Genomic DNA, 25,957 nt, shown 5'->3' on the forward strand with positions numbered 1-25,957 from the left:
GTTCCCAGAGGCGCATTACAAACCGTAGCCCCAGGGTACAGAATGGACACGGCTCCAATAATGGAGCATGGCACAGGCTGGAGTCTTAAGTTGAATACTGTATGGGGCTGAAAACTGGACCACAATCGTGAGATGCAAATCTCTTGGGATGCATCAATGGCAGAATGCATGTAGAACTTCTTTCGTAAAGTACAGAGCTAACCGTGCTGCAGACTACTCTGCAGCCAGTGGTAAATGGTTCCCCCTCATGCTGTGCAGATGAATACTGTCGTAAGGGCATTTACAATTGAACCAATGAATGGTGCAGATACGTTGCAGATCCGGTAGTGTATATTTCAAAAGAATGAGTTAGTGTTCAAAAATATAAAACACTCGTTAAAACAAGGTACAAATTACAATGTGCAAGTTTCAAATAGGGGACTATACTTTAATATGTAAAATAATGACGAATCACAAAAGCATGTGTTCTACTTTACATGTTTCACCTTTTTAAAAAAATGGTACACATGCAAAACAAAATAGCTAACGTTTAGAAAGGAAGTAGCAGTAACCTGCAAACATAGCACTTGATTCGACTGCTTCAGCCACTGCTTTGTCAAGTAACTCAACGCATTCAAACAAAATACAATTCGCTCTTTTGGATATTTCTGTATTTTCTAACAAAACCGGTTTCTTCGTTTGCCCCTTTTTGCCGACTGCAACTAGGGGCGAGGAAAAAATGAAATTGGTTGTGAACCTTGCAATGCAGCTTTTAGCTCCCAAGTGGCATACACATTTAAAGCACAATAACCTGATGACATTCACTGGTATCTAGATGTGCTGGGTAATTATTAAACAAGCATCAACAGGCGCATAACCTTGATCAGCGGCATTTTTAGGGCAAGACCACACGTTTGCATGTGGCACAGCTAAGCCTCGTAATCTTCACAATCCATGGATGTCGCAAAGCTTTCTATTATTGCATTATCGTTTTCAAGGTCTGCGAGCAGATCGCTCAAACTATATTCTAAATGGCATCCGAACAGAACATAAAATTGTTTTGTTTACGACTCATCGTTACGGAAATCAAACGACGCAACGTCTGAAATAATTTCAGAATCACAATAGTTTTACGCATCATTTAATCGGATGGTTGATCTCGGATGGTACAAACTCTGGACATTGTAATTTTGTAATAACCAATATTTAACATTGACAAGCAACCGATTATGGTTATGGCCAACAACCAAACGCTTATGGCAGTTAGGACTGTCCAGCAACTTAATTCAACCTTAGAAACCAGCACAATTCACAGCCGACATCTACTCGACATGTAATAAATGATAAGGGGGAGGGAGCGGAGTTATTGAGTTTATTTCAGAAACCTGCAACTGCACATTTTGGATATTACCAAAATACAGGTGGCATTTTCGTTACATTGTCAACAAATTAGAAACAATGAGCAACTACAGAAACTCATATTTACAAGTAAAAAATAATAACCACTTAACAAAAAGCACACACACAAGTACTTTATATGCAAATTGACTACAGGAGGCGGCTTCAGGATAAAAATGTTCCAATCACGGCTTCGAGACTCCAGCCTCATGTGCACAAGCACACGTCTCCAAGCCAGGCGGAACTCTCATGGTGCCCAACGAATCAATTTCCACGTCAGCAACGTCTAATAATTTGTTTAAAGGGGTCCAACAAGGGGCGCAGGGCAAAAAAGTTTTATAACGCCATTCATCAGTGACAAAAACATCCACCCTTTGGAACGTGTTATTATGGCCAGATGCTGTTGGGTTAAGATGCCAATGTTTCAGGACTATAAACTATCAAACCGATGTACCACAATGAACGGTTATTTGGGGCATTTTTTTACATAAAGCGTGAAACGTCCATTATGAAATGCAATTTCAGAAAATGAAAAATCTTGAAATGTTTATTTTACAGTAGAATTATGGGCCATAAATGGGCCCATGCAGTATAGCTAAAAACCAGTCAGGATAACCATTTGTCCCAATGTATTTTAAAAGGCACTGCACTAATCAATTTTGAGGCCCTAAGATTAAATGTAAATAGACCCCCCCCCCCCCCAGGACTTTTCTAGCAGCCAGATGGCGACAAGCAAAGGGCTGCAATGCACACTTGGTGGTGTGGGGGGGCGCATTGAGTGGGATTGTGGGGTGGATGGTTTTGCGTTGGTGGAATGGTGCGTGACTGCCAGGCCCCAGCATCGTGGCACTGCCAGACCTGAGTCCCCATCCACCCCTTTTGTCCTGCGCGCGAGTGTGAGCGCGCAAAATGTCCATTTTATAACTTTTAGCGAAATATGGAGAAAAACACACGTTAATTTCAGTTGTCAAAAGTCATCTTCTTGCCCTTGAACTCCTGGATGCCATCCTTCCTTCCTGAAAAACAATGTCAGGCATAATAGGTTTAGTTCAACTGCAGAACCCAACAAATTTAAAAATATAAAATATTTGACACACTTGTTCAAATGTCTGTTGTGCAGCCTTCGGTGACATCCCAAAAAAACACCCTAATGAACCCCAGGATCAAGAGCAGTCCAACCCTGCACTTCGATTTTAACTCAATACAACTACGTTAAAACACTACTAAAGTGCCAGCTGGCTGGATGTATTACAGTAAATCAGAAACGCATGTCTAAAAATGTATCGGTTCAACTACATTTCAATCGACTATAGACCAAGACCATAATACACTAGACTTACCACTGCTACCACCACGACCTCCCCTGAAGCCACCGCCTCCGCGGCCCCCCCTGAAGCCACCACCGCGGCCCCCGCCAAATCCACCACCACCACGGCCACCAAAGCCTCCACCGCGACCGCCAAAGCCTCCACCACCCCTGCCGCCAAAGCCACCACCACGGCCTCCACCACCACGGCCTGGCGTCGAGCCCTTGGGACGAGCGAAGTCCACGTAGATCTGGCTGCCGTCGATTTCCACACCCTTCATGGCGTTCAGCGCAGACTTGGCCTCGTCCGCAGAGCTGAAGTCCACATAGGCATACCTAGAGCAGCCACAAACACACACTGGTCAACGCGGATGAAAAGGCCCTCAAAACAAACCAAAAGCAAGATATCCATGAGCAGACACTTGGATTATAAACATCCTCATAAAGAATGATGTATTCTAGGTTTGCTCTATGAGGAACCTTTCGAAAACAATACATGTCATATCAGATCAATGACATGTGCAGTTATGCAACGTTCTGGTATATTAATGCATATCCAAGAACGCAACAGTACAACACGGCTAATGGGTCTGTGGCACAGCACCATGGCAGCAGGCAGCCACAGGACATTAAGAAAGAGGTCCGACTGACACCACCGTGGTTGATTGTGCTGAGCATTCATATCCTTCTCCTGCGAAACCAGAGCTGCCATCACCAGGCAAGTGGGGTCTCCAAACGCCCAGTTACAGCCCGGTGCTCAAAAAGGAGAAGGGAAGCACACAGGTAATGACTGAATAAAGCACAAGCTTATTCTGATTTTACTAACTAGAAGGGGAGGCATGCAGTGAAAATGAAGGTCCAGATTTTAGGTCCAGTGGGGAAAGAGGACAAAAGAGCAACAGCAATGCACAACACATACCCCTTGGACTGGCCTGAGTCCCTGTCGGTGACAATACGTGCAGCCGTGGCTCCCTCAAACGAGTCCATGAGCGTGTCCTCAGAGGTGTCCTCGCCCAAGCCTCGCACGAACAGCGTGCTGCTCGCTTCACCTGCATCCCACCCAGCACAGTGTCAACCATTACCAACATGCCTGTGTACAGACACGGGTGTGTGCGTGTGTAGATCAGCCTTTGTGGAGGCTACTCATAATTTACATTACTTTGGCAGCTGGAAAAAGTGCTCCCCCGGCATAATCAAGGTGGAACAACACTCAAAATGATAAAAGCGGCAAACTACATCAAGTTGGCAGTGTGGAGCAGAAGTAACTGTACATATGCCAGCCGTTTAGTTAACCCACTACCAAGCAAGCCATTGATACTTTTGTAGCCGGGGTTTCGGCACAGGGCCTCCCATGGGTAAAGGGGCTCCCCGTTTCCTGCCCTGGTCACTGCTCTTAGCCACCACTGGACAATCTCCGGTCAATAGGACTTGACCGGGATTGTGGCGGGCGGCTGGCTCAGCTTATACAGCTAGTTTTAGCTACACAGGTGTTAAAACACCCAACATCTCACCAGTGCCGACAGGCCTAAACAAGCATGTTCAATCTAGAAAAGCCCAAGCCTCAGGATTTTTAAGGGTCTTTGCAATAAGATGCTTGTCTATTTCCCCCGACAAGAAGCCAATGGGAGAAACCAGCCATCATAATGTATATAGCAAATGATATTCCACATGCCAATTTTATGGCCCAGAAGAAAATGAATTAAGAGAACTGCCTTACACCATTCTATTAACAAACCTGCCCTCTGCCTTGCAATATACATTTCCATTAACATTTTACAAATTTTCTCCTGCATTGAGAAAGCAGTGTCTGTGGTCCGATCGACAGCTTGCGGTCTAAACAAGAGTGAAAGCACAATAGCCGGTGAGCGAGTGAGGATAGGACTACAACGCTGTGCGGCTTCTCACTGGGGCCGGGCGTGCCACGCGGCGTGCTGAACTCCAGGCGGATGGCACGGCCCTCCACCTCGGCACCGCTGTGCGCCTTCATCGCCGCCTTGGCATCATCAATGCTTGCAAAGTCCACAAATGCCATCCTGCCACATCACGGGGAAACATGCAAGGACGAGACCCCGGTCAAGCAGGAAGAACGCCACATTATGCCTGCTGCAGCCTACTGAATACCAACACAATCGCGTTCTAAAGGAAGACTTGACAAAGCCTCAGTAGCCCACCAACCAGGAAACAAGTGGAATATTTCAAGATCTTTGCTTGCATCTGAAGTAAACGATTTGGCCAACTGGACATGAGAATTTCCACATTTAAAAAAAAATTACTGGATCAGTACGACTAATTTTTTTTCATAAGATTCAGCTCAAATATTCATAATTTCCAGCCTTCGGCAGACATGCCCTTTTAGCACAACGATGCACTCATTACACACAACGGAGTCAGCTCAAGCAAAAATGGCATAATCTGCATTACACACCTTCAACCACGTGCAATGTGCACCGCATTACTAGTACACAATGGCAGCAGCAGTGCACTAAATATGGGATATTACAATGACGTTGATCACGAGGGGATGGATGTCACGACAGGTGCATGTGAAGGAAGACTCACCCACGGGGCTTGCCAGTTTCGCGGTCCATCAGCACACGCACCGCCTCAGCGTTCTCAAACACCGATCGCAGAGAGTCCTCGTCCGCTTGGAAGGACAGGTTCCGCACCATGAGCGTGTTGCTCTCAGGGCCCTGTGGCTTTGCTGAGAGGATAGACAACACCATAGTTATAGCTATGACCAAATAAGGCTTGCATAAACGCGAGTGTCTGATGCAGCAAAATGTGGGTCTTTTACACAACACCATACCTATAGTGGGAAACTAGTGTTTGATTTAAAGCAATACAATCAACTTGGATAATGCGTTCAGAAAGTTAATTTTGACCTGTAATGAATTGAGCAGTAGAATGGCGAGCTGAGGTACAACCTCAAATTCATAAACCTATGCTTGGAGGCTAACTGCGTCCAAGCACGAAAGCCATTGGCAACCTTTGCCACGTGAAAAGACGTTGCTATGATAGACGTACACACGTTGTGTAGCCGGGGTTTCGGCACAGGGCCTCCCATGGGTTGAAGGGGCTCCCTGTTTCCTGCCCCGGACATTGATCTTAGCCACCACTGGACAATCGCCAGTCAAAGGGTGTGAGACTGTGACTGTGGCGGGCGGCTACCTCAACACGTCATTTTCACCAAGTAGTCACAATGTTGTACTAGAGGTCTGTCCAGGCCCTATGGCAGAGCACTGACCGATTCCGTTACATAGTGTCTGACATGCAACGTTTTATGTACTGCGACAATGTCCCTGCAAAGTGCTCCCGAATCAACTACGAATACCTCAAACTCGTGTTGGATGCAACAGTCCAGGTTACAACTGCCAAGTATGGGTTTTTAATAGTTGCGTCTTCATGCCAATCTCCTATAACGTGGTACCCACACAGCTGGGACAGCCGTGACATTTGCATAAACTCTTGAAACAACTACGTTACAAGCACACTGGGCCACGTGACAAATGTGTGCGTGGCTCAACGCTGGAAGGGGGGGGGGTGGTGCACTGCGTTACCTCCGAAGCCAGCCTGCTGCCCCGCACCCTTGTTGCTCTTATCCCCGACATAGTCGAGGAGGACCGCGCGCCCATCCACATCGGCACCCTGGTACTCCTTCATGGCCGCCTCGGCGTCCTCCTCCGAGGGGAACTCCACGTACGCGATCCTGCAACGGGCAGCCACAAACATGCTCGATCGACTCTCCAAAGTGCAATAAGCCATTTCTGTACATACACTGCTGGATGACCTTACATTACCACACTGGTTAGTGGGGGCTGGAGACACATTTTGCTAAATCTGCCTCTCCTGACAACATAGCCCCATACATAGGAGCCTAGACTACCTCATGTTTTAGGCATGGTGGTCACCCATCCAACTTCCCAGGATCCACCCTGCTCAGCTTCCAACAAGTGACAAAATTGGGTGCATCCCAGCTGAATTTGCCCATATGGCCTTATGGACGCTCCTTTTCCCAGCATGGAGATTTACATCGATAATGAGCTCTGATACTTCTCAAAGTTCAACTCAATAAATTAATCTGCAGAGTTGCACTCTTGTAGCCGGGGTTTCGGCACAGGGTATCCCATGGGTGAAAGGGGGCTCCCTGTTTCCTGCCCTGGTCACTGCTCTTAGCCACCACTGGACAATCTCCAGTCAATGGGACTGACTGGGATTGTGGCGGGCGGCTGGCTTGGGAACAGTAGTTTGTATCAACAGTCACTGCATTGTGGTGGTCTGTGCAGGCCCCATGACAGGATTGTTCCACATCCTGCATAATTATAGCTGCTCAATTGTCCATAATTTATTTTGGCAGGCAGCTGGCTCAGTGAGCCAATGGGCCATGCCTACAAAACTTTGGATTACACCAATGTGTGTTACAGAGCACTGCCGTGGATTTTAATTAAAAAAAGGTACATTATGCCCAATTCTTACCCGCGGCTCTTGCCATTGGGGCCCAGTGGAATCCGCACTTCAACAGCTCCCTCAAAAGCCTCCGTCAGACTTTCCACCGTCGAAGACCATGCGATGTTCTTCACAAATAGAGTCTTGGCGTCACGTTCTGTAAACAAAACACGTGTGGTTAACTTCCAAGAAAATTATCAAGACAAATTGTCAATAAAAGATGACCAGCCCAATACAACCAGTTAAGCACCAGAGGCTGAAACGCAATTTGCAATCATTTTGATATAAATTACAACTGGGTACATAGGACCAACTAGCCCCCCCACTCTTTGCCACTCCATATGATGGTACAAAATGTGTGGAATCTGTGCAGTAATAGGTCACATTCCAGTATTTAGAAGTCTCATTCGCACAGTTGCCAAGAGAAAGTCAAGAACATCACAGTATAATACCTTTCTTATCACCAGCATCAACCTTCTGTTTTTTGGATGCAGAGGTGGCCTTGTCTTCCTCCTTCTTTCGCTTCTCTGCCTTGGCCTTGGGTGGAGGTTCTGTACCGACAGAGCAACAGCAGAAGTGCATTTTACACAACACAATTTGACTTCCACCACTCATTTGGCAATGTGCCCAAGTAATGTGTAACAGAACGACAAGAACATTTGTGCTACAAAATTCAATACGGCATCAGTTGCTAAATGTGGCACAGCACCATGGCAGCAGGCAGCCACAGGACATTAAGAAAGAGGTCCGACTGACACCGCCGTGGTGATTTTGTGCTGAGCGTTCGTCTCCTTCTCCTGCGAAACCAGAGCTGCCATCACCGGGCAAGTGGGGTTTCCACGTGCCCAGTTACAGCCCGGTGCTCAAAAAGGAGAAGGGAAGCACACAGGTAATGACTGAATAAAGCGCAAAGCCCATTCCGATCTGCGTAATCAGGAACCGTGGCTCGGTAGAGGTTGGTCCAATCCCCAGAATAGCATACAGCCACCACATGGTTGATACAAAAGTTACCCAAATAACATTGGTTAAATATTAAAGATTCAATTATTTAACTATTTGTACCACTGCAGCATTTAACTCACCATCGGCATCTTCATCATCCTCTTCGTCATCCTCATCATCATCCTCTTCATCATCATCCTCTTCCTCAGACTCTTCCTTTGCCTTAGCACCCTTGGCTTTAGGCGCAGGGGTCACGTCCATCTCCTCATCGGACTCCTCCTCCGAATCCTCATCTTCATCCTCCTCGTCATCGGATTCTGCCGGCTTGCCCTTTGCTGGGGTGGCCTTAGCTGGGGTGGCCTTGCCGGGTGTGGCCTTGCCAGGTGTGGCCTTGCCGGGAGTGGCCTTGCCGGGAGTGGCCTTGGCAGCTACTGCTTTCTTGGCCACTGGCTTCTCATCTTCTTCATCATCTGTGCAAGAGGCACAAAGGTCATACCCATCAGGACCCCGAAGTAACTCCTGGCACAGCTACATGAGTAAAGAGTTCATAAATTAATTACTTGCACTATTCATACTTTAACGCAGTTATTTGTGACCAGAACCATCAACTCACTCCTTACAAGAACTTGCCTCTATTTTGAGGAAGTTTATTTTTAGGAATGTAAATTCAACAAAATACCACTTACTTTCATAAAAACACCACAATACAGGCCAACAGTAAAGCCAACGTAATGCATAAACATCAAGGGCGAGAATAAAGATGCCAAAAAGATGCATGCCACTGTCCACCATTTCAGATAGAAGTGCAATGCTTATGTTAACCTTGCACGCCATCTAGTGGACAAAGCACAAGCCAAAATTGAGGTGCCATTGCAGTCACATATCTTCCTATCCCCCTCTGCACTTATGAGGAATTGCAGTGTTAAGCAAAGTATTCGGCAGTCATTCTACTGCAGTCACACATAAAACTAAGAATGGCCAACCAGAGATTTTGTCATGCCCTTCCTTTGCGTGCATTAAGTGGAAACCATCTTTACAAGGCATGCATGTGCATGCATATAAAGCTGAAGGCTTGGCACGCACAAAATGATGTAGTTAACTAGTTGGTGCAAGGCTGTGCAGGGAGATGCAGACTTGCAAATGGATTTGCATGCGCATAACTACCTTCAGAGTCCTCATCTTCGTCATCGTCAGCAGCTGGTGCTTTCTTGGCAGGTGTTGCCTTGGCAGGAGTAGCCTTGGCGGGAGTGGCCTTGGCTGCTGGTTTAGCAGGAGTCTTCTTTGGTGGCGGTGGTGCCTCCTCCTCCTCGGATTCCTCCTCGGATTCCTCATCATCATCCTCATCTGCGGGTTCATATAGATTGCCAATGGCAGAACACAATTATTACCTTAAGGGCCACAAGTCAAAAGTAAATGGCCACTGCCATGGAAAAAAGGCACCAATGATTGCGAGCACTTTAAGTAAATTCCTAAGGAAAATGTGAATTTCGATTTAAAGCTTTCGTGACTGCAATGATTCATCTTCTTTGGTTCTTTCGGTAAAGTCACGTAAGAATGAGAATAAAATAATAAATTGATAAAATAACACAATAATATTCTCACGACGTTTCAGCCACAACACAAGCGGCCTTCATCAGGTGAAGGGACGAGACTGTCTGGTAGGACAGCGCTGGAGTGAAACAGCCACGTTCAGATCACAACCTTTAAGCCTCAACTTGATCTGAACGTGGCTCTTTCACTCCAGCGCTGTCCTACCAGACAGTCTCGTCCCTTCACCTGATGAAGGCCGCTTGTGTTGTGGCCGAAACGTCGTGAGAATATTATTGTGTTATTTTATTTGATGAATTTATTATTTTATTCTCATTCTACGTGACTTTACCGAAAGAACCAAAGAAAATGTGATGGTCAGAGATATGCCGATGCACTCACAGCGGGGAGCAATAACTCTTGCACACTTACCCGACTCCTCCTCGGAGCTCTCGGCCTTCTTGGGTGCTGCCTTCTTGGCAGCCGGCTTGTTGTTTGCCACGGCCTTACTGTTGGCAGCAGGCTTGCCCTTCTTGGCAGGAACCACCTGAAAGAGCAAGTCATAAAAAACAAACATCTAAATGGTTCTGTCTCCTTAGGATTGTTCTAGCCATCATCATTTCAAGTGCACAATGTCAAATTCCCCACTGTAATTACATCAACCATTCTTCACGCAATTCCCTTTTGCCAATGCACAAATGAAGCCCTCCCCACACCATGCCCTTCATGGAGATTGTTTGACCATCGTAAACCATGCTGGTAAACAGTTTAAAAGAGTGGGGTTCGCAGGAAGCAGTTCATACATCATTTACCACTGACACCAGGCATTTGAACGATTGCTACCACACAGGCCTCAGCTATGGGAAACGAAAATAATTTGAGCCAGTAGTGCTCAACAAGACACCGAATAAATTGGGATTAACATAATTAATTGTGCAATAGCCGCAAAGTGATACGTACCACCTCCTCCTCGCTGTCGTCCTCAGACGCCTGCTTCACCGTCACCTTGGCAGCAGCCTTTTTCGGCAGAGGTGTTGCCTTCTTCACAGGGACCTGCACAGCGCAGTGGTTTGTGTTTGCCAAGGTCGCATTGGTCATGCTAAAATTTGTCTGCATATATCAAGCCTAGCACCGTCAGTGTAAGAATCGACTTTAATTGATCAACTCAACTGCTACAAGGTTACATGTTAATGTGTAGACAGGCCAGCTTGGTGGCACGGTCAGGTAGGCAGCACTTGAACATTTGTGAATGGTAAGCAGGCACATCAGTAAGTTCCATCATCAATAGTCAGAATTAAGTCCCTTGAACTACTCATCACACGTGCCTCCAATTCGATTTGCAAGATACCACCCTTTGTATACTGCACACGCAGCCAGTATGCATTGCCCATGTGATTTAACACCAAAAATGTAAGGTAGGAATACAAATGCGGAAAATATTACATCTCAAAAGGACACTTAAAATCCATTCCACCAACAATGCACCAAGGCTTACATTCATTCGATTAACTTAAAAAAAAACTTTTAATGCAATTTGTCACCGACAACTCAAGCTGTGGCATAGGGCTGCTTCCACGTGGGCGCTTACCTCTGGCTCGGAGTCATCCTCCTCGCTCGACTCATCCACCTGTTTGGGCGGAGGTGGCGCCTTCTTCTGAGGTTTGCCATTCTTCACAGGAGTTGCCTGCAAGGCACACGCGCGTGACGGCGGTTAAGTCACCCATTCTCTACAGGGGTGAAACCCCCCAGTTATTGAGGACACTATGGGGGACGTACGCTGGGAAAGAAGCCAACGTAGGTGTCTAAATGTAATAGTCCCACATGTGCCTCCCATGCGCCTCAAATTTAAAGCAGTACAGTATTTCGGTGATTAGTCACCGTTACAACCGCGTTAAATAATTGTTAGTGTATTCCAAACAATTTACTCTTAAAATAAACAGGCAAGTGCAAATAACGCATTTTTGAGAATGTCAAGTTTAAAAAAAGTTAGACATCTAGCAGCATAAATTTAACTTCCGGCAACCTAACCAGGCAAAAATAGTTTACCAGTACATAAAACTAAAAAATTAAAGGCAAAACAGTTTATCGTAAAAACTTGAATTTTTTACAAAAAAATCTAAATATTAGTCTTGCTTTTTAGTAAAAAAAATAGTAAATACTTATACTGTTAAAACTATACTTGAAAAGTCATCGGCTTTCATTAATGAGCACTTCGGGGGACAGTACACTTAGCGAGCACATGTTTCGCCAAGGCACTGTACAAGCACGTGGCCAAAAAAGTCCAACTTACGTTAAAACTGCACGAACAGCAGAAAGTCTCTCCAAAGGCAAGGACTAACAATATTGATCAAGTTCATTAAAAATGTCAGTCACTTAAGATTTAAGCGCTAAAAGGTCCAAGTACGCAACCGATAAACGTGGGTCTTCTCCCGTAAGCCGCCATTTGCTCTGCACGTGTTCGTCCAGGGGGGGCCGTGTTCGCCACGTGTCGGCCACGCCGCTAACATTTCAACCCCGTTATGTCTAAAACATGCGCCGTCAAGCCAAAAACCACGGCCGATAACCGTACAACTCGAGCAAATCATCAGCCCCGTCAATGTTGCGCTCACGTGCCGTTACACCGACACGTGTCCCAGGATCCGAACCAGCGTCGAGGCCTCACCCACGTGGGGGGCGGGTGGGGGGGGGTCAGCGCTTAAACGTCGCGAACAGCGCAGACGACGGCTCAAGCCACGTCTATAAGCACTCTGCAACTGCGCGTGAACAAGAAGCGAACGCGTTGCGAGGCCGCGTTCAGTCAACAACGGAGCGAGCGTCGCGATTTCACTTCTGTTGCGTGATGAGGGCCTAGGCCTCTCTCCCCCCACCCACTCTACCCTTGCCGCCACGCATCAAGCTTCCCAACGCCGCCAGCCGTCGCCACGACCGAGCAACGCGAATACAACGAAAACGTAAAACAACGGCAACGTCGAACAATTAAGATTCATCTCGCCAAACGCGACAAGTCTCGGAACAGGCGAGCGAAGGATCCTTGTTTGCGCCAAACAGAAATGGCGGCAATGGCGTCCATCCGCCCCCTCCCCTCGCGGTAGCCCCGCGTCTCTCCGCTCTTCTAAAGCCGCCGCAGCACAGCTGCGCGCGGACATCTCACCTTGGCTGCCTTCACCATGTTGGAAGTATTGTGAGGAAGAAGACGGGAAGAGTTATTCTGAGTCTCTGTGTGGAGGGGAGCGCACACGAATCGCGCCTACTGCTTCGAGTGCGGGGGGAAAGGAGAGCGTCGGTCCACGTGACGGCCTTATAAAGGGGCGGGTGCAGCCGACGACGATGCGTGATTACGTCACGGGCAAGAAGTCAACCAATCACAAGCGCGTTGCCTGAGAAAAAGATGACGTCACCGAGCGTGCGTAATGACGTAGACAGGCGATTACGTACGAATTTTTTTTTTACGCGCACGCGCCAAACGGATGCGTTCGACGACGCGCGTAGCGCGCACGCAGGGGAGGCGTGCTGCGTGATGACGTCACGTAGTTTTGCGGCAATGGCAATCGGTGGAAAAGTTACGACGTGGTTACGTCACGCGTGCGTGATGACGCAGGCAAATATTAGCGTAGCTGTTTTACGCGGGAAAGCCCCTCATGAATAATATGGGGTTTTTGGGCTATATCATGTAAATATACTGTATTATGGATACTCATTGGTTCTTTCGGTAAAGTCACGTATGTATATTTCTATTATACTCATTGGTTCTTTCGGTAAAGTCACGTATGTATATTTTGACTATACTCATTGGTTCTTTCGGTAAAGTTACGTATGTATATTTCTACATACGTGACCTTACCGAAATAGTATAGTAATTCCTGCAGTCACGAAAGCTTCAATCCTGTATTATGGATTATATTGGTCGCGAAAGCCTACGTGTTAAACTGACTAACCCCTCATGAAGCACGAATCAGAAATATTTATTTATTTCTACTGGAGGAATCCGATGAGCTATTAAGCTCTTTTTCACAGACGTCCAGTCGGGGCACGGGGTTAGAGCGTGACAACAAATAATAAAAAAAACACACGATAGGAGTGCAAAGTATAGGAAAGGTAAACAGATCACTAAAAAGTATAAAGTTAAACTAAGCTATACATTTTTTTTATCTTACACGGTAAAGCCCACAAAGGTATTAACTTATTTTTAAAAAGCGACCTGGCTGCAGATGATAGCTCAGCAAAGTGGCTTTTGTGGAAATTTACAGGAGCTAAATGTGCGTCGATGTGTGTGTGAGTCGATGTGCGTGTGTGTGAGTCGATGTGTGTGTGTGTGAGTCGATGTGTGTGTGAGTCGATGTGTGTGTGAGTCGATGTGTGTGTGTGTGAGTCGATGTGTGTGTGTGAGTCGATGTGTGTGTGTGTGAGTCGATGTGTGTGTGTGAGTCGATGTGTGTGTGTGTGAATCGATGTGTGTGTAATTCCATGTGTGTGTAGTGTGTAGATCCATGTGTGTGTGAGTCTATCTATGTGTGTGTGTGAGACGATGTGTGTGTGTAACTCCATGTGTGTGTGTCTAAAGTCGATGTCTGTCTGTGCGAGTCCTTATGTGTGTAAGTCGATGTGTTTCTATGTGTGTGGGTAGATGTCTGTGTGTAAGTCGATGTGTGTTTCTGTCTTTTTCGCCCGGGCAACGCCTGGTACTTCCCTCTATAACTAAATAAATGTATTTAAGAATATTCAGTATATCGATGCATCGATTAATGCTGAAATAACAGCAACAGCACTTGCTCCGAAAGTCTTGTTAAGGCGTATATACGGCGGGATCTTTGTCTTAGACCCATCAGCAGTGTCGGGTTTCATGCCCATCTAACCCACTCTTTACCATCGCTGTACTATCTTATTACAAACCAATTCAGACCTTATTGGTCACCCCGTGCCCCTTGTAAATCTCAACGTTCATCCTACAAAGTCCCATCACAAGGGAGAAACACAAAGAGTAAAAAAAAATGATGTTACTAAACAAAAACTGATTTATGTATTAATTTTGATCATTGGTGTCAATTATTTATACTTGTGCTATACTGTATGAGATATTGCATGCTGATGCTTGCTTGATATGTATGGGTTGACACCTATACTTTACGATGTGCGGAGAGATAGATATATATATGAAGGAGACACTACTTATTTACTATATTTAAATGTCTCCACAACAACGCTTACGGTTGTTTCGTTATACGTATGACTTTATTTTTCATCCTAACACCTATAGTTTCCCAGCGTAGAAGATTCGGGGTGTTGAGGATGCCATTGATTAATATCGACGAGCATCATCTATGCACTACTAGATGAAGAAAGGTCTTTTCAACCAAGTCCGAAGAATTGTAAGTGCAAAAACATAAGAATGTTTTTTTTTTATAATTTCCGGCAATAAAACAGGTGTCAAGATGTTCCAACACCAAACAAAAACCTTTTGCAAGGAATCATGTCTGCATTGACCACAGCGATATTGTGGTGCAAACAAAAACATGCGCTGGTAATATTGATGCATTGTCTTTGAAACTGATTGTTCTACACCAGAGACAGCCTTCTTTTAGGGCCTTAGTCTCACTGCCAGTATTCGACCAGAGAACCCCAAAAAGCGAACATTGTAAATGCGCTTGGTTTGAACACGTCTCTGGAATAATGAGGGGAGGGGAGAGCAAGGCGAATAAGCGGGATGCGTTCCGAGAGCACGTCTACCGTGGAGATGGAGCGATGAAATGATTTCGTGTTAGTAGAAGTAGGGTGGATTAGGGCATCGTAAGGCCGTGGGACGATGGGGGAACACCTTCATCCAGCAGTGGATTGACCATGGCTGATAATGAGCACCTATTGAACTTGTTTGGTCGCTTGGCAAATATAAAGTCCCCTTTAATGGGAAATCTTGTCGATAGTTTTGTTGTTAAGCAAATATATATATCCCCCATGGGTTTCATTGTTTAATTAAATTACCATATAGTATCTGACCTGAATAAAATAATGGGTGGGAAAAAAAATTACTTGCAAATGTATTTGTTTTCAGAGTGTTACTTCATACGAAAAAGCAGCTGCTGTGGTGGCCAGATATAGATAGGGACATTGTACGGCGCACAACAGCTGCTGAAATATGGCCAAACTCCGACATGCATGGAGAGAGATCTTCATCCAGCAGTTGATTGATACAGGACTATCATTTGTTATTATATCGTATATATATTTTATTTTACCATGTAAGGCCCCCTGAGCTATATAGCTTGTTTTCAGAAGTGACCTGGCCACGAATAATAGCTGAACGAGGTGGTTTATCACGTGGAAATGTCTAGCAACCAAATACTCTAAACGCGTGATGTTGATTCTACATGTGGAGGGAAAACCCCGGAGGACCCGGAGAAAAATCCACGCGACCACGGAGAAAGAGACACCGCAAACTTCAAATATCCAGCAAGCGTCAGGGTCGGGATCAAACCCATGTCCTTCCTGTATACCACGCGAGGCAGTTAACATCTTGCCACAACAATCAATTTATAGTACTGTATTGTAAAACGCAGAAAAAAATTTGGTCAATGGGCCTTCTTTAATAATATATACTATTGACATATTGCATACTGTAATTCAAACACATTTACAGTCCTTTATATACATCCTGTATACAAAACAGAGCATAATACATACCTAGCCATGACCATCACTCTGCATGTTTACACGACTAATATAAAGCAAAGGGTAATTGCATATACATAATTACGTCGTTTTCTTTATTGTATCCATAATATTACGTCTGGATAATGTGTTTTAGCATATTACACATTCTTTGTGAAAAATCTGAGCAATGTATCATCTTTCATTGTACATAACAGAGGTAATGCGATATTAAATGATCATGCTTACTCAAAATGCATAAATTGATTTAAATTGTTAAATAACATTAACCCAACATGTATCATGCCACAGCAGGAATTTATTATATACACTGCATTATGGAAACCATATACAGTATGCACTATAAGTGAACGGTGTATTGTGCACATGCTACAAGGCCTTATTGCCGTATATTTATTCAATTGCATGGGTCGGATAACCACAGGCACATTGTAAGGGTTCATTCCTATTCATAGCCATACATCTACACGACGATTCTTTAGCCCACAATCCCACAGCCAACTCTATCATGTAAACATCCCAAATGAATCGTATTATTGTACAATATCTTAATAATGTGCTCATCAGGTTATAAAAAAACGTGGAGGTTTAATACGCCGCATGTATGTGTTGCTGCAAGTGTATTTCTGCATGGAATGCGGATTAACAGCATTCATGAGTCCTAATAATTGCTTGGAAGCTCATACAATGTTTACGAATTGCAACTACTGCACAATCTATCAAAGATGCAATAATTCTGGCAAGTTGTTTAAAAAAGAGAGCATCAATAGAGCAAGGGTTCACTTATTGGAAGACTGAGCCCATTCTGTCCCTTGCCCCTTCCGATATAACTTAAGAATTGTATACAACTCTTTAAAATGGGATAATGTATATGATGGGCAGGCGACCACTGCATTTAATCTCACCCACAAGTGCTATGTATGTTACGCTTACATGAACATACCAGTATATGTGCACTAACTTATTCATGAAACCAGTAATAGTGTCCGAGCAGAATAACAAACGACCTTTAACAGTTAAAACAAATGCCTTCATTGTCACTGCTTGCATAAACACGCTTGGAAGCACAGGGCACGTGGTGCTGTAATTCCTGAATTGAATGTGCTTTCAGAGGGATTAACCTTACCACTGATGGTAATGTCATGAATACATAAGAATAGGCATGCCTTATCAGTGCTGGGGTAATAATGTCCTTGAAACCAATTAATCCAATGAGTTACCTCGACTCTTATTAAAGAGGGTCCTGCAATAGGATGTTTCAACTTTCTCCCTTTTTTTGCTGTTGGTGAGGGGGCCTACTACAGGCAGGCCAATTCAGTGGGGTTTTTTTATTAACTGGGAGTAACCCAGAAAAAGCCACGTGGTTGATCACTTGAGAATTACATCTGTACCCATGCAGATGCTTCAGGAAAAGTTACGTAAAGTTACACTAACTTAAATAGTATTACAAATTTGGTTTACAGTGATTACCCACAGCCTCTTTAGCAAAGGATGATGATGATAAATGGGAAAATATATCACAAATTACATGTTCTCATAATGCGCTGTGTACATATCTGGGTGTTCGTTCAACAGGGAGAGAGTCCTGCCTAGGCACCTCATCAAACCGTTAGCGCCTGTTACGACGTGCTCCAGGCTCAAAAATCGTTCAATAGAAAATCGCTCTGGAGCTCTCTGTTCTCTGCATCCTCCAACCCCTGCATCCGAATAACAGCTTCCATTGCATAGTGAGTGTGGTGTCTTGCTGCCAGAAAACTAGGTAAGGATCAGCACACCTGTAACAAGGGTAATACAGTTAATCCATGCTGACAGCCTTCCCCTAACACAACCCCTCTTGGGGGGAACGCCGTTGTGAAATGTAGCATGTATACTTCATACTATGTGACCAGGGCATGATATCAGTCAATACTAGTTAACCTGGTGTATATGTGAGTACGATCATTATGACCGTCCGTCGTGGAAATGTGTTCACAATATTATTGTATATTAAAAATTTGGCATTTTTTTAATATACAACAAATGTGGCACATTTATACTGCTTTACATGTATTAAAAAAAGTACATTGTGTATGCAGTAACTGCATAGGTGCACAACTTTATATATGTCTTGCATACATGTCTATACAGCACTGTGTGTGTGTTCACAGAGAAGGGCAATGTGATATGATTCACAAAAGCAGGCCTTGCTGTACCAGCCGCTATTGTTGTCGGTGTGTAACTTCCCACTACTGGGTAAAGGCCTCCCTCATTGTCGCCCATTATGGTATACCAGCGACATGACCCAAATCACAAATTTAAAAATTATTTGTAAAAAAAAAAATGGAGACACGTGTAACAGTCCATTCCCTGCATAGCTGCTTAGTCCCCGTTACGGTACATTGTTTCGCAACAGGAAACTAAGGGTCCATGTCGATCCCAAGTCTTCATTACTGTTAGGGGGCGGGCGGGGGGTGAACGCCACTCCTGTTCACGGACTTATGTGCGGCTCTCGCGCTTCCCTTGCGGCTTGTTTCCCAGGATGTTGTCGATTTCGGCGACAACGAGGGGGTTCAACTTGGGCAGCACCTGGAGCACACCCGCAGACAACGCGGCGTCGTGAGCGCGGTTCACCGCCCCGACACGGGGCGTCTTCGTCACAGCGCCTTCGGCAGCTCGGAAGGCCTCTTTCAGGAAAGGGGCAATTACAGCTTGGGCACAGCCCATATTTCAATGCCAACCAATGGCCATCCACTGATGATGCATCGCGTTACGTGCATTGTTGATGCATGTGATGGGCAGCAAAAGGCAGTGGACAACACAAGACAAACAAAATCAATTGTTTTACTGTATTTCTATGCTCCAACACCTATGGTCCCCACCTTCACCATCTCACACTGACCAGATTGCTCAAATATTCAACTGAACTAATTTTAACTTTAAATTTTACCAGGTAAGGCCCACACAGCTATACTGTTTTTTTTCAGAAGCGACCTGGTAATAAATGATAGCTCAACGAAGTGGCTTGCCACGTGGAAATTTATAGCAGCCAAATACTCTAAACGCATGTTTATAAATGTGGAGGGAAAAACCGGAGGACCCGGAGAAAAATCTACGCGACCACGGGGAGAACGTGCAAACTCCTAATGTACAGCCGTCAGGGTCCGGATCGAACCCATGACCTCTGACATACCAGGCGAGGGAGTTAACATCTCACCACCACACCACATTGGCGAGATGACCCGCAGTCATACAGCAGTAAATTTACATGTACACATGTAATTCATCAAGTGCACTGATGAATGACTGGTTTGGTATTTCCCTGGACTCCATGGAGATCTTCTCAAGCTGAACATTTGACTGTATTTTCGTTTTTTTGGACCTCATCTTGTCTGTCTTGCCACATGCAATCGCGATAAGATATATATGATTTAACATTTCAAAATATATATGTAGAAATGTATATTCGCTCATGTTAATCCCACCTGCACGGCTCCCAGGTTCTCAAGCAGCTGCTCCACCTTGGAGGCTCCCAGCAGTACGGAGCTAACGCCGTCGCTCCTCAGGCACCAGGCTGAAAGGGTGGGGAGCAAGGGGTGAAGCGTCAGAGTGAGCGTAGCAATCTGCAGTGGGATATTTTTTTGGTACATTCTTTAGTAATTGTTGGTGAGACGGTGACTGGGTGGCTTACAGGTCAGAGCACTTCAGCTGGTATTGCTAATATCCTGGCTTCGAATATGAGCCTGTGGCTAAACTGAGTAAGAGATGATTTTAGCATTATTTTGAATTGCATTTCTTACAATGACTTCAAATTCCGTTCTACACGCTCAAGCGCAGTGAATAAACCGCATAACAAAACCACGTTGAATTCAGTTCTGCATTTAATTTGCGTAAATTCTTGCTGATTATTTAAGAAAACTGCGAGACGTGAAGCAGTAAAATCAGAACAGAAATAAAAGTTCTGAAATACCTCAAATGTAAGAACTACAATGTAAATAGAAAAAAACAGCGTAATTTCACACTTATTAGGTTTAAAGTGCAGCATTGTACACGCCATCCATCTGCTTCCTTGAAATAATTTATTGCACAGCAGGTAATCTAATTGGTTATGGGTCTCCCCCCAATGTAAGTCACAACAATGGGAACATTCTGGAGAAAGCAGGTTCCCCACGCATTTCCTATTGGTGTGTGTCACTAGCTTTTATAATGTAAATCTATTATAATTAGGAAACTGCTTAAGGTAACACACAACAGTTGAAAAAAATGTGTAAATATACAGCCAAATATTGCCTTCTTGACTCGTAAACATCAAAACATTATTTTTAAAAAAATATCCCAAAACTAAAATTGATCATCAGAGGCAACAATGGAATATGCCTGAAGAGATATGTCAATAAGTTCACATCACCAGCTGTGGCATATGGATCAGAAACATGGGCACTCACAAAATATATTGAACAGAAACATAAAAGTGCACAAAGTATGGAGAGGAGCATTTTGGGAGTTTTACTGAGACAATATGGATCAAGGAATAAATGCAAGTTATAGACCTCGTATTGGCTATTAAGGGAAGTGGCCTTGGTCAGAAGACATCTCTAAATTTACTGATGGCTGATGGACCAGAGTGGTGATGGAACTGCAGCCAAAGAAGAAAACGTGGCCAAGAGGACAACCACAGCAGCCATCGAGTGAAGAGACCAGCTCATGTACAGTATCAGAATTACTTATACTGTAAGAATCTGATGAGCTATGAAGCTCTTTGACAGATGTCCAGTAGAGGCGGGTAACAACGTTACAACAACAAACAGTACAACAAACACGATAGTAGTGCAAAGTACGAGAAAGGTAAACAATTCACCCAAACAGATACAAATACAACACAAAACCATCCCCATCCTACCAGGCAGAGCCCGCTGAGGTATTTACTTCTTAATAAAGAATTAAAGCTTTCGTGACTGCATAAATTACTGATTGTTTTTTTTTGTAAAGTCACATATATAGAAATACCATGAAATTATATTAAAATAAAATAAATCAATCACGACGTTTCGACCGCAACACAAGCGATCTTCTTCAGAAGCGACCTGGTCACAAATGATAGGTCAACAAAATGGCCCATCATTTGGACATTTATAGCACCAAAATAATCTAAAAAACCTCAATGCATTATTCTAAATGTTGAAGGAAAAACCGGAGGACCCAGAGAAACAATCCATGTGACCACGGGGAGAGAGAACATGCAAACTGCAAATATACAGCAGGCGTCAGGGTCGGGATCGAACCCCCGACTTCTTACAAACCAGGCGAGAAAGATAACATCTCAACACTGTAGCACCCCTTAAATAAATGAATAATATAAGTTAAAATTGCATAATCGATTCCCAACCTTCGGAAAGGCAGTAAAACAACAGCAAAAACAGTCCTAGACCACACAAAGACAACACACAGTCCCTCAATAAAAAGTAAACATTAACATGTAACTCTCAATACTGCATTTCCAAATCCCTAATATTCTGCTTTAAAATTATTTTGAAGGAAGATGTATGATTTTGATTTAAAGCTTTCGTGACTGCAGTAATTCATATTCTTAGTTTTTTCGGTAAAGTCATGTTGAATTTTTATATATATTATATTATTTTGTTGTTTCTCTTCAACGTGACTTTACCGAAAAAACTAAGAATAAGATGTATGATGTTAAATGAGGAAACAAGGTTGTTCCAAAACGTTCATGCTGCAATGGCAAAGGCTTTGTCACCGATTCCAAGTCTTGTCCTTGGGATAGGGGCCGTCCATAAATGACGTCACGCACCGAGGGGGGGGGGGAGGGGTGTCAGACATTTGTGACGATGTGTGACGAGGGGGGGAGGGGGGGTTTGAGAAATGTGACGTCACATCAAAATGCGCAACCTTAAATAAATATTAATTAAATAGAATTGTTATAACAACGCTAGACTGCCAGTACACTCACCCAACTTAATAACCAGGCTACAGTCTACATTATAGACTGCCAGTACACTCACTCTGATTAAGAACCAGGCTACAGTTTACATTAGTGGTTTTTTTATTATTTTAATTAACTTTTTATTATAATTTTTCTATCTACGTGACTTTACCGAAAGAACCAAAGAATATGAATAGTGGTGGAATTATAGCTTCAACAATTTAGAGGCGTAATCGAATGGGAAAACAATGTTTACAGGAGGTCGTGGGTTCGATCCCGATTTGCATATTGTCCCCGTAGATGCATAAATTTTTCTCCGCATCCTCCGGTTTTTCCCTCCACATTTGCAAACATGCGTTTAAGAGTATTTGGCCGCTATAAATGTCCACGTGATAAGCTACTTCGTTGAGCTATCATTTGTGGCCAGGTCATTTCTGAAAGAAAAAAAAAGCGATATAGCTCAGTGAGTCCTTAACCTGGAGATGGATCGTGGCATCGCAAAACCATGACGGGTGGTGTCGGGCATTGTGGGGACCTTAATCCAGCAGTCGACAGAGTTGAGTCTCACCGATGGCGAGCTGTGGCAGCGTGCACTCCAGCTGTTCAGTGAGGGTGTGCAGCTCCTTGAGCTGGCCCTGCTGTCGACGCCCCTCCTCACTGTGCACGCGCTCCTTCAGCCACTGATAGCCCTGGCATACACAAAGACAAAGATCCAAGCCGTATAGCCTTAACATATTGTCGGGGCAAGTGCTGTTAGCAAGCACCTACAGTGAGGGAAAGAAGTATTTGATCCCCTGCTGATTTTGTACGTTTGCCCACTGACAAAGAAATGAGCAGTCTATAATTTTAATGGTAGGTTTATTTGAACACTGAGAGACAGAATAACAACAACAAAATCCAGAAAAACGCATGTCAAAAATGTTATAAATTGATTTGCATTTTAATGAGGGAAATACGTATTTGACCCCCTCTCAATGAGAAAGATTTCTGGCTCCTAGGTGTCTTTTATACAGGTAACGAGCTGAGATTAGGAGCACACTCTTAAAGGGAGTGCTCCTAATCTCAGCTTGTTACCTGTATAAAAGACACCTGTCCACAGAAGCAATCAATCAATCAGATTCCAAACTCTCCACCATGGCCAAGACCAAAGAGCTTTCCAAGGATGTCAGGGACAAGATTGTAGACCTACACAAGGCTGGAATAGGCTACAAGACCATTGCCAAGCAGCTTGGTGAGAAGGTGACAACAGTTGGTGCGATTATTCGCAAATGGAAGAAACACAAACGAACTGTCAATCTCCCTCGGCCTGGGGCTCCATGCAAGATCTCACCTCGTGGACGAAATGATCATGAGAACGGTGAGGAATCAGCCCAGAACCACACGGGAGGATCTTGTCAATGATCTCAAGGCAGCTGGGACCATAGTCACCAATACAACAATTGGTAACACACTACACCGTGAAGGACTGAAATCCTGCAGTGCCCGCAAGGTCCCCCCTGCTCAAGAAAGCACATATACATGCCCGTCTGAAGTTTGCCAATGAACATCTGAATGATTCAGAGGACAACTGGGTGAAAGTGTTGTGGTCAGATGAGACCAAAATGGAGCTCTTTGGCATCAACTCAACTCGCCGTGTTTGGAGGAGGAGGAATGTTGCCTATGCCCCCAAGAACACCATCCCCACCGTCAAACATGGAGGTGGAAACATTATGCTTTGGGGGTGTTTTTCTGCTATGGGGACAGGACAACTTCACCGCATTAGAGGGACGATGGACGGGGCCATGTACCGTCAAATCTTGGGTGAGAACTTCCTTCCCTCAGCCAGGGCATTGAAAATGGGTCGTGGATGGGTATTCCAGCATGACAATGACCCAAAACACACGGCCAAGGCAACAAAGGAGTGGCTCAAGAAGAAGCACATTAAGGTCCTGGAGTGGCCAAGCCAGTCTCCAGACCTTAATCCCATAGAAAATCTGTGGAGGGAGCTGAAGGTTCGAGTTGCCAAACATCAGCCTCGAAACCTTAATGACTTGGAGAAGATCTGCAAAGAGGAGTGGGACAAAATCCCTTCTGAGATGTGTGCAATCCTGGTGGCCAACTACAAGAAACGTCTGACCTCTGTGATTGCCAACAAGGGTTTTGCCACTAAGTACTAAGTCATGTTTTGCAGAGGGGTCATATACTTATTTCCCTCATTAAAATGCAAATTAATTTATAAAAATTTTGACATGCGTTTTTCTGGATTTTTTTGTTGTTATTCTGTCTCTCACTGTTCAAATAAACCTACCATTAAAATTATAGACTGATCATTTCTTTGTCAGTTGGCAAACGTACAAAATCGGCAGGGGATCAAATACTTTTTTCCCTCACTGTATGAAGGCCGGCACGGCACACGAATGGGGTGAGCGGTCAACACCACGGCCTGCCGCCTTTGTCTCCCCAGTGGCGAAGTTTACACACCGCACCAGGGACTGATTTGAGGCTGCAACGACCTAGGAGAGGCCCAAGACCAATTCAGATAATCGTAACTGTTATTGGCCGTGAGCGGGAATCGAACTCCGGTCGCCGGGCTCGTAGAGCAGCGTGCTAACCGCTACTGTACACATCATCACCATCAGTATCATCATCATCATCGATTAAAAAACGTGCGTGCCGCCAATGATCAAATACAATTTGACTTTAAACTTTCGTGACTGCAGGAATTAATATTCTTTGTTTTTTTTCGGTAAAGTCACTTAGATAGAAAAATAATAAAAGTGAATACAAATAAAATTCTAATAAATAATAATAAAATAATAATAATAATAAAAAACACTCATGTAGACTAAGCCTCGTTCTTATTCGGAGTGAGTGTACTGGCAATCTACATTATAGATTGCCAGCACACTCAACGTAGGCTGCTGCGGGGCTACGTTGTGGGCAGCAGACAGCAGTGGAGTAAAATCCATTGATGTACTGCATTGTGTTCCAACGTCCGTGCTTTCCGCCTTCCACCAACCCGCACCAGCTGGCACGATGAAGTATGGTAAATTAACGCGGCGTGGGGAGGCCCTCATCCAGCAGTGGATTGACAAAAAATGGCTATACAAGTCTCTCATTACAGGTCTCTAGTTTCATTTAAAAAAGGTATATTTTACAGGACTGGTGAACTGAATTTGACATTACAGACGTAAGTGAAACTAAATGTTAAAATTATTAATATATGTGTGTGCAAGCCCTCTAATCATTGGGGGGGGGCTGAGGGGGGCTAACGCCCCCCCCCCCACCCCTCTAAATTATTACAGTCAATTCAGTGATCGGTGTCGCAACCTTTCCTCATACACATAGGGGGTGACGGCCAGAGCAGAATGCACGATAGACGTGAGCAGTTCGTATCGTGACTCGTTCTGTTGAACGTTGGAACATTTTCAAAACATTTGCTGAACACTGATCGTGGTGTTCCCCCCCTCCTCCCCCACCCCCTTAGTTTTTATTCCATTTAAACAGGCTCACGCCGCTAGGCCGAAGCGTGCCGTCTAAGTAGACAGCGAACACCGACATTAATTCATGCCCGGGTTAACTTCGGGGCAGTTGACGCAGCTATTATGTACGTACGTACGTATGTTGAACTTATTTTGCACCGTACGAAGCCAACCGCACTAACCGGAGGTGCGGGGGAAGGACAGCAAACTCAACACAAAAAGCAGTGGTAAAGAAATGACTTTTCAAACTAGATTTAAAAGTACATATCTCCAGTGGCTCCATAATATCAGAAAGAAGAGCGTTACAGACGGCCGCAGAAG

General features: G+C 44.5%; 2 protein-coding genes, 1 long non-coding RNA gene and 1 other non-coding gene across 5 annotated transcripts in view; 1 reads left to right on the forward strand and 3 right to left on the reverse strand.

Annotated features, from left to right (window-relative positions):
- Window positions 1–402: 402 nt before the first annotated feature.
- On the reverse strand, window positions 403–12,904 carry LOC116947018 (uncharacterized). Its single transcript, XM_032962367.2, has 14 exons — window positions 12,747–12,904; window positions 11,184–11,279; window positions 10,556–10,648; window positions 10,028–10,142; window positions 9,233–9,412; window positions 8,209–8,538; window positions 7,579–7,677; window positions 7,157–7,283; window positions 6,241–6,389; window positions 5,243–5,384; window positions 4,589–4,716; window positions 3,603–3,732; window positions 2,718–3,019; window positions 403–2,393 (listed from the first exon to the last, which is right to left on the reverse strand). Exons 1-14 carry the CDS (start codon window positions 12,762–12,764, stop codon window positions 2,338–2,340), a joined length of 1,965 nt encoding a protein of 654 aa, XP_032818258.1. The 5' UTR covers window positions 12,765–12,904; the 3' UTR covers window positions 403–2,337.
- Window positions 10,856–10,921, reverse strand: LOC116947056 (small nucleolar RNA SNORD82). The gene has a single exon (XR_004403640.1). It is a non-coding gene; the product is annotated as a small nucleolar RNA SNORD82 (small nucleolar RNA).
- Window positions 12,905–12,978: 74 nt separating the features above from the next.
- LOC142929278 (uncharacterized) lies at window positions 12,979–20,092 on the forward strand. The gene is made up of 3 exons (XR_012945507.1): window positions 12,979–13,314; window positions 14,850–14,961; window positions 18,776–20,092. It is a non-coding gene; the product is annotated as an uncharacterized LOC142929278 (long non-coding RNA).
- Window positions 16,154–25,957, reverse strand: part of KCNAB1 (potassium voltage-gated channel subfamily A regulatory beta subunit 1) — a 111,569-nt gene continuing 101,765 nt past the window's right edge. For both annotated transcript variants that reach the window (XM_076070204.1, XM_032962368.2), the window contains exons 11-13: window positions 22,744–22,864; window positions 19,720–19,808; window positions 16,154–18,823 (exon numbers count right to left, since the gene is read on the reverse strand). In XM_076070204.1, coding sequence (XP_075926319.1) covers window positions 18,734–18,823; window positions 19,720–19,808; window positions 22,744–22,864 — 300 coding nt within the window. In that variant the 3' untranslated portion in view covers window positions 16,154–18,733. The remainder of the gene's footprint in view (window positions 18,824–19,719; window positions 19,809–22,743; window positions 22,865–25,957) is intronic.

Source organism: Petromyzon marinus, chromosome 28 (assembly GCF_048934315.1).
Source record: "Petromyzon marinus isolate PM22_M1 ecotype Great Lakes invasive population chromosome 28, UKy_Petmar_22M1.pri1.0, whole genome shotgun sequence".
Taxonomy (NCBI): domain Eukaryota; kingdom Metazoa; phylum Chordata; class Hyperoartia; order Petromyzontiformes; family Petromyzontidae; genus Petromyzon; species Petromyzon marinus.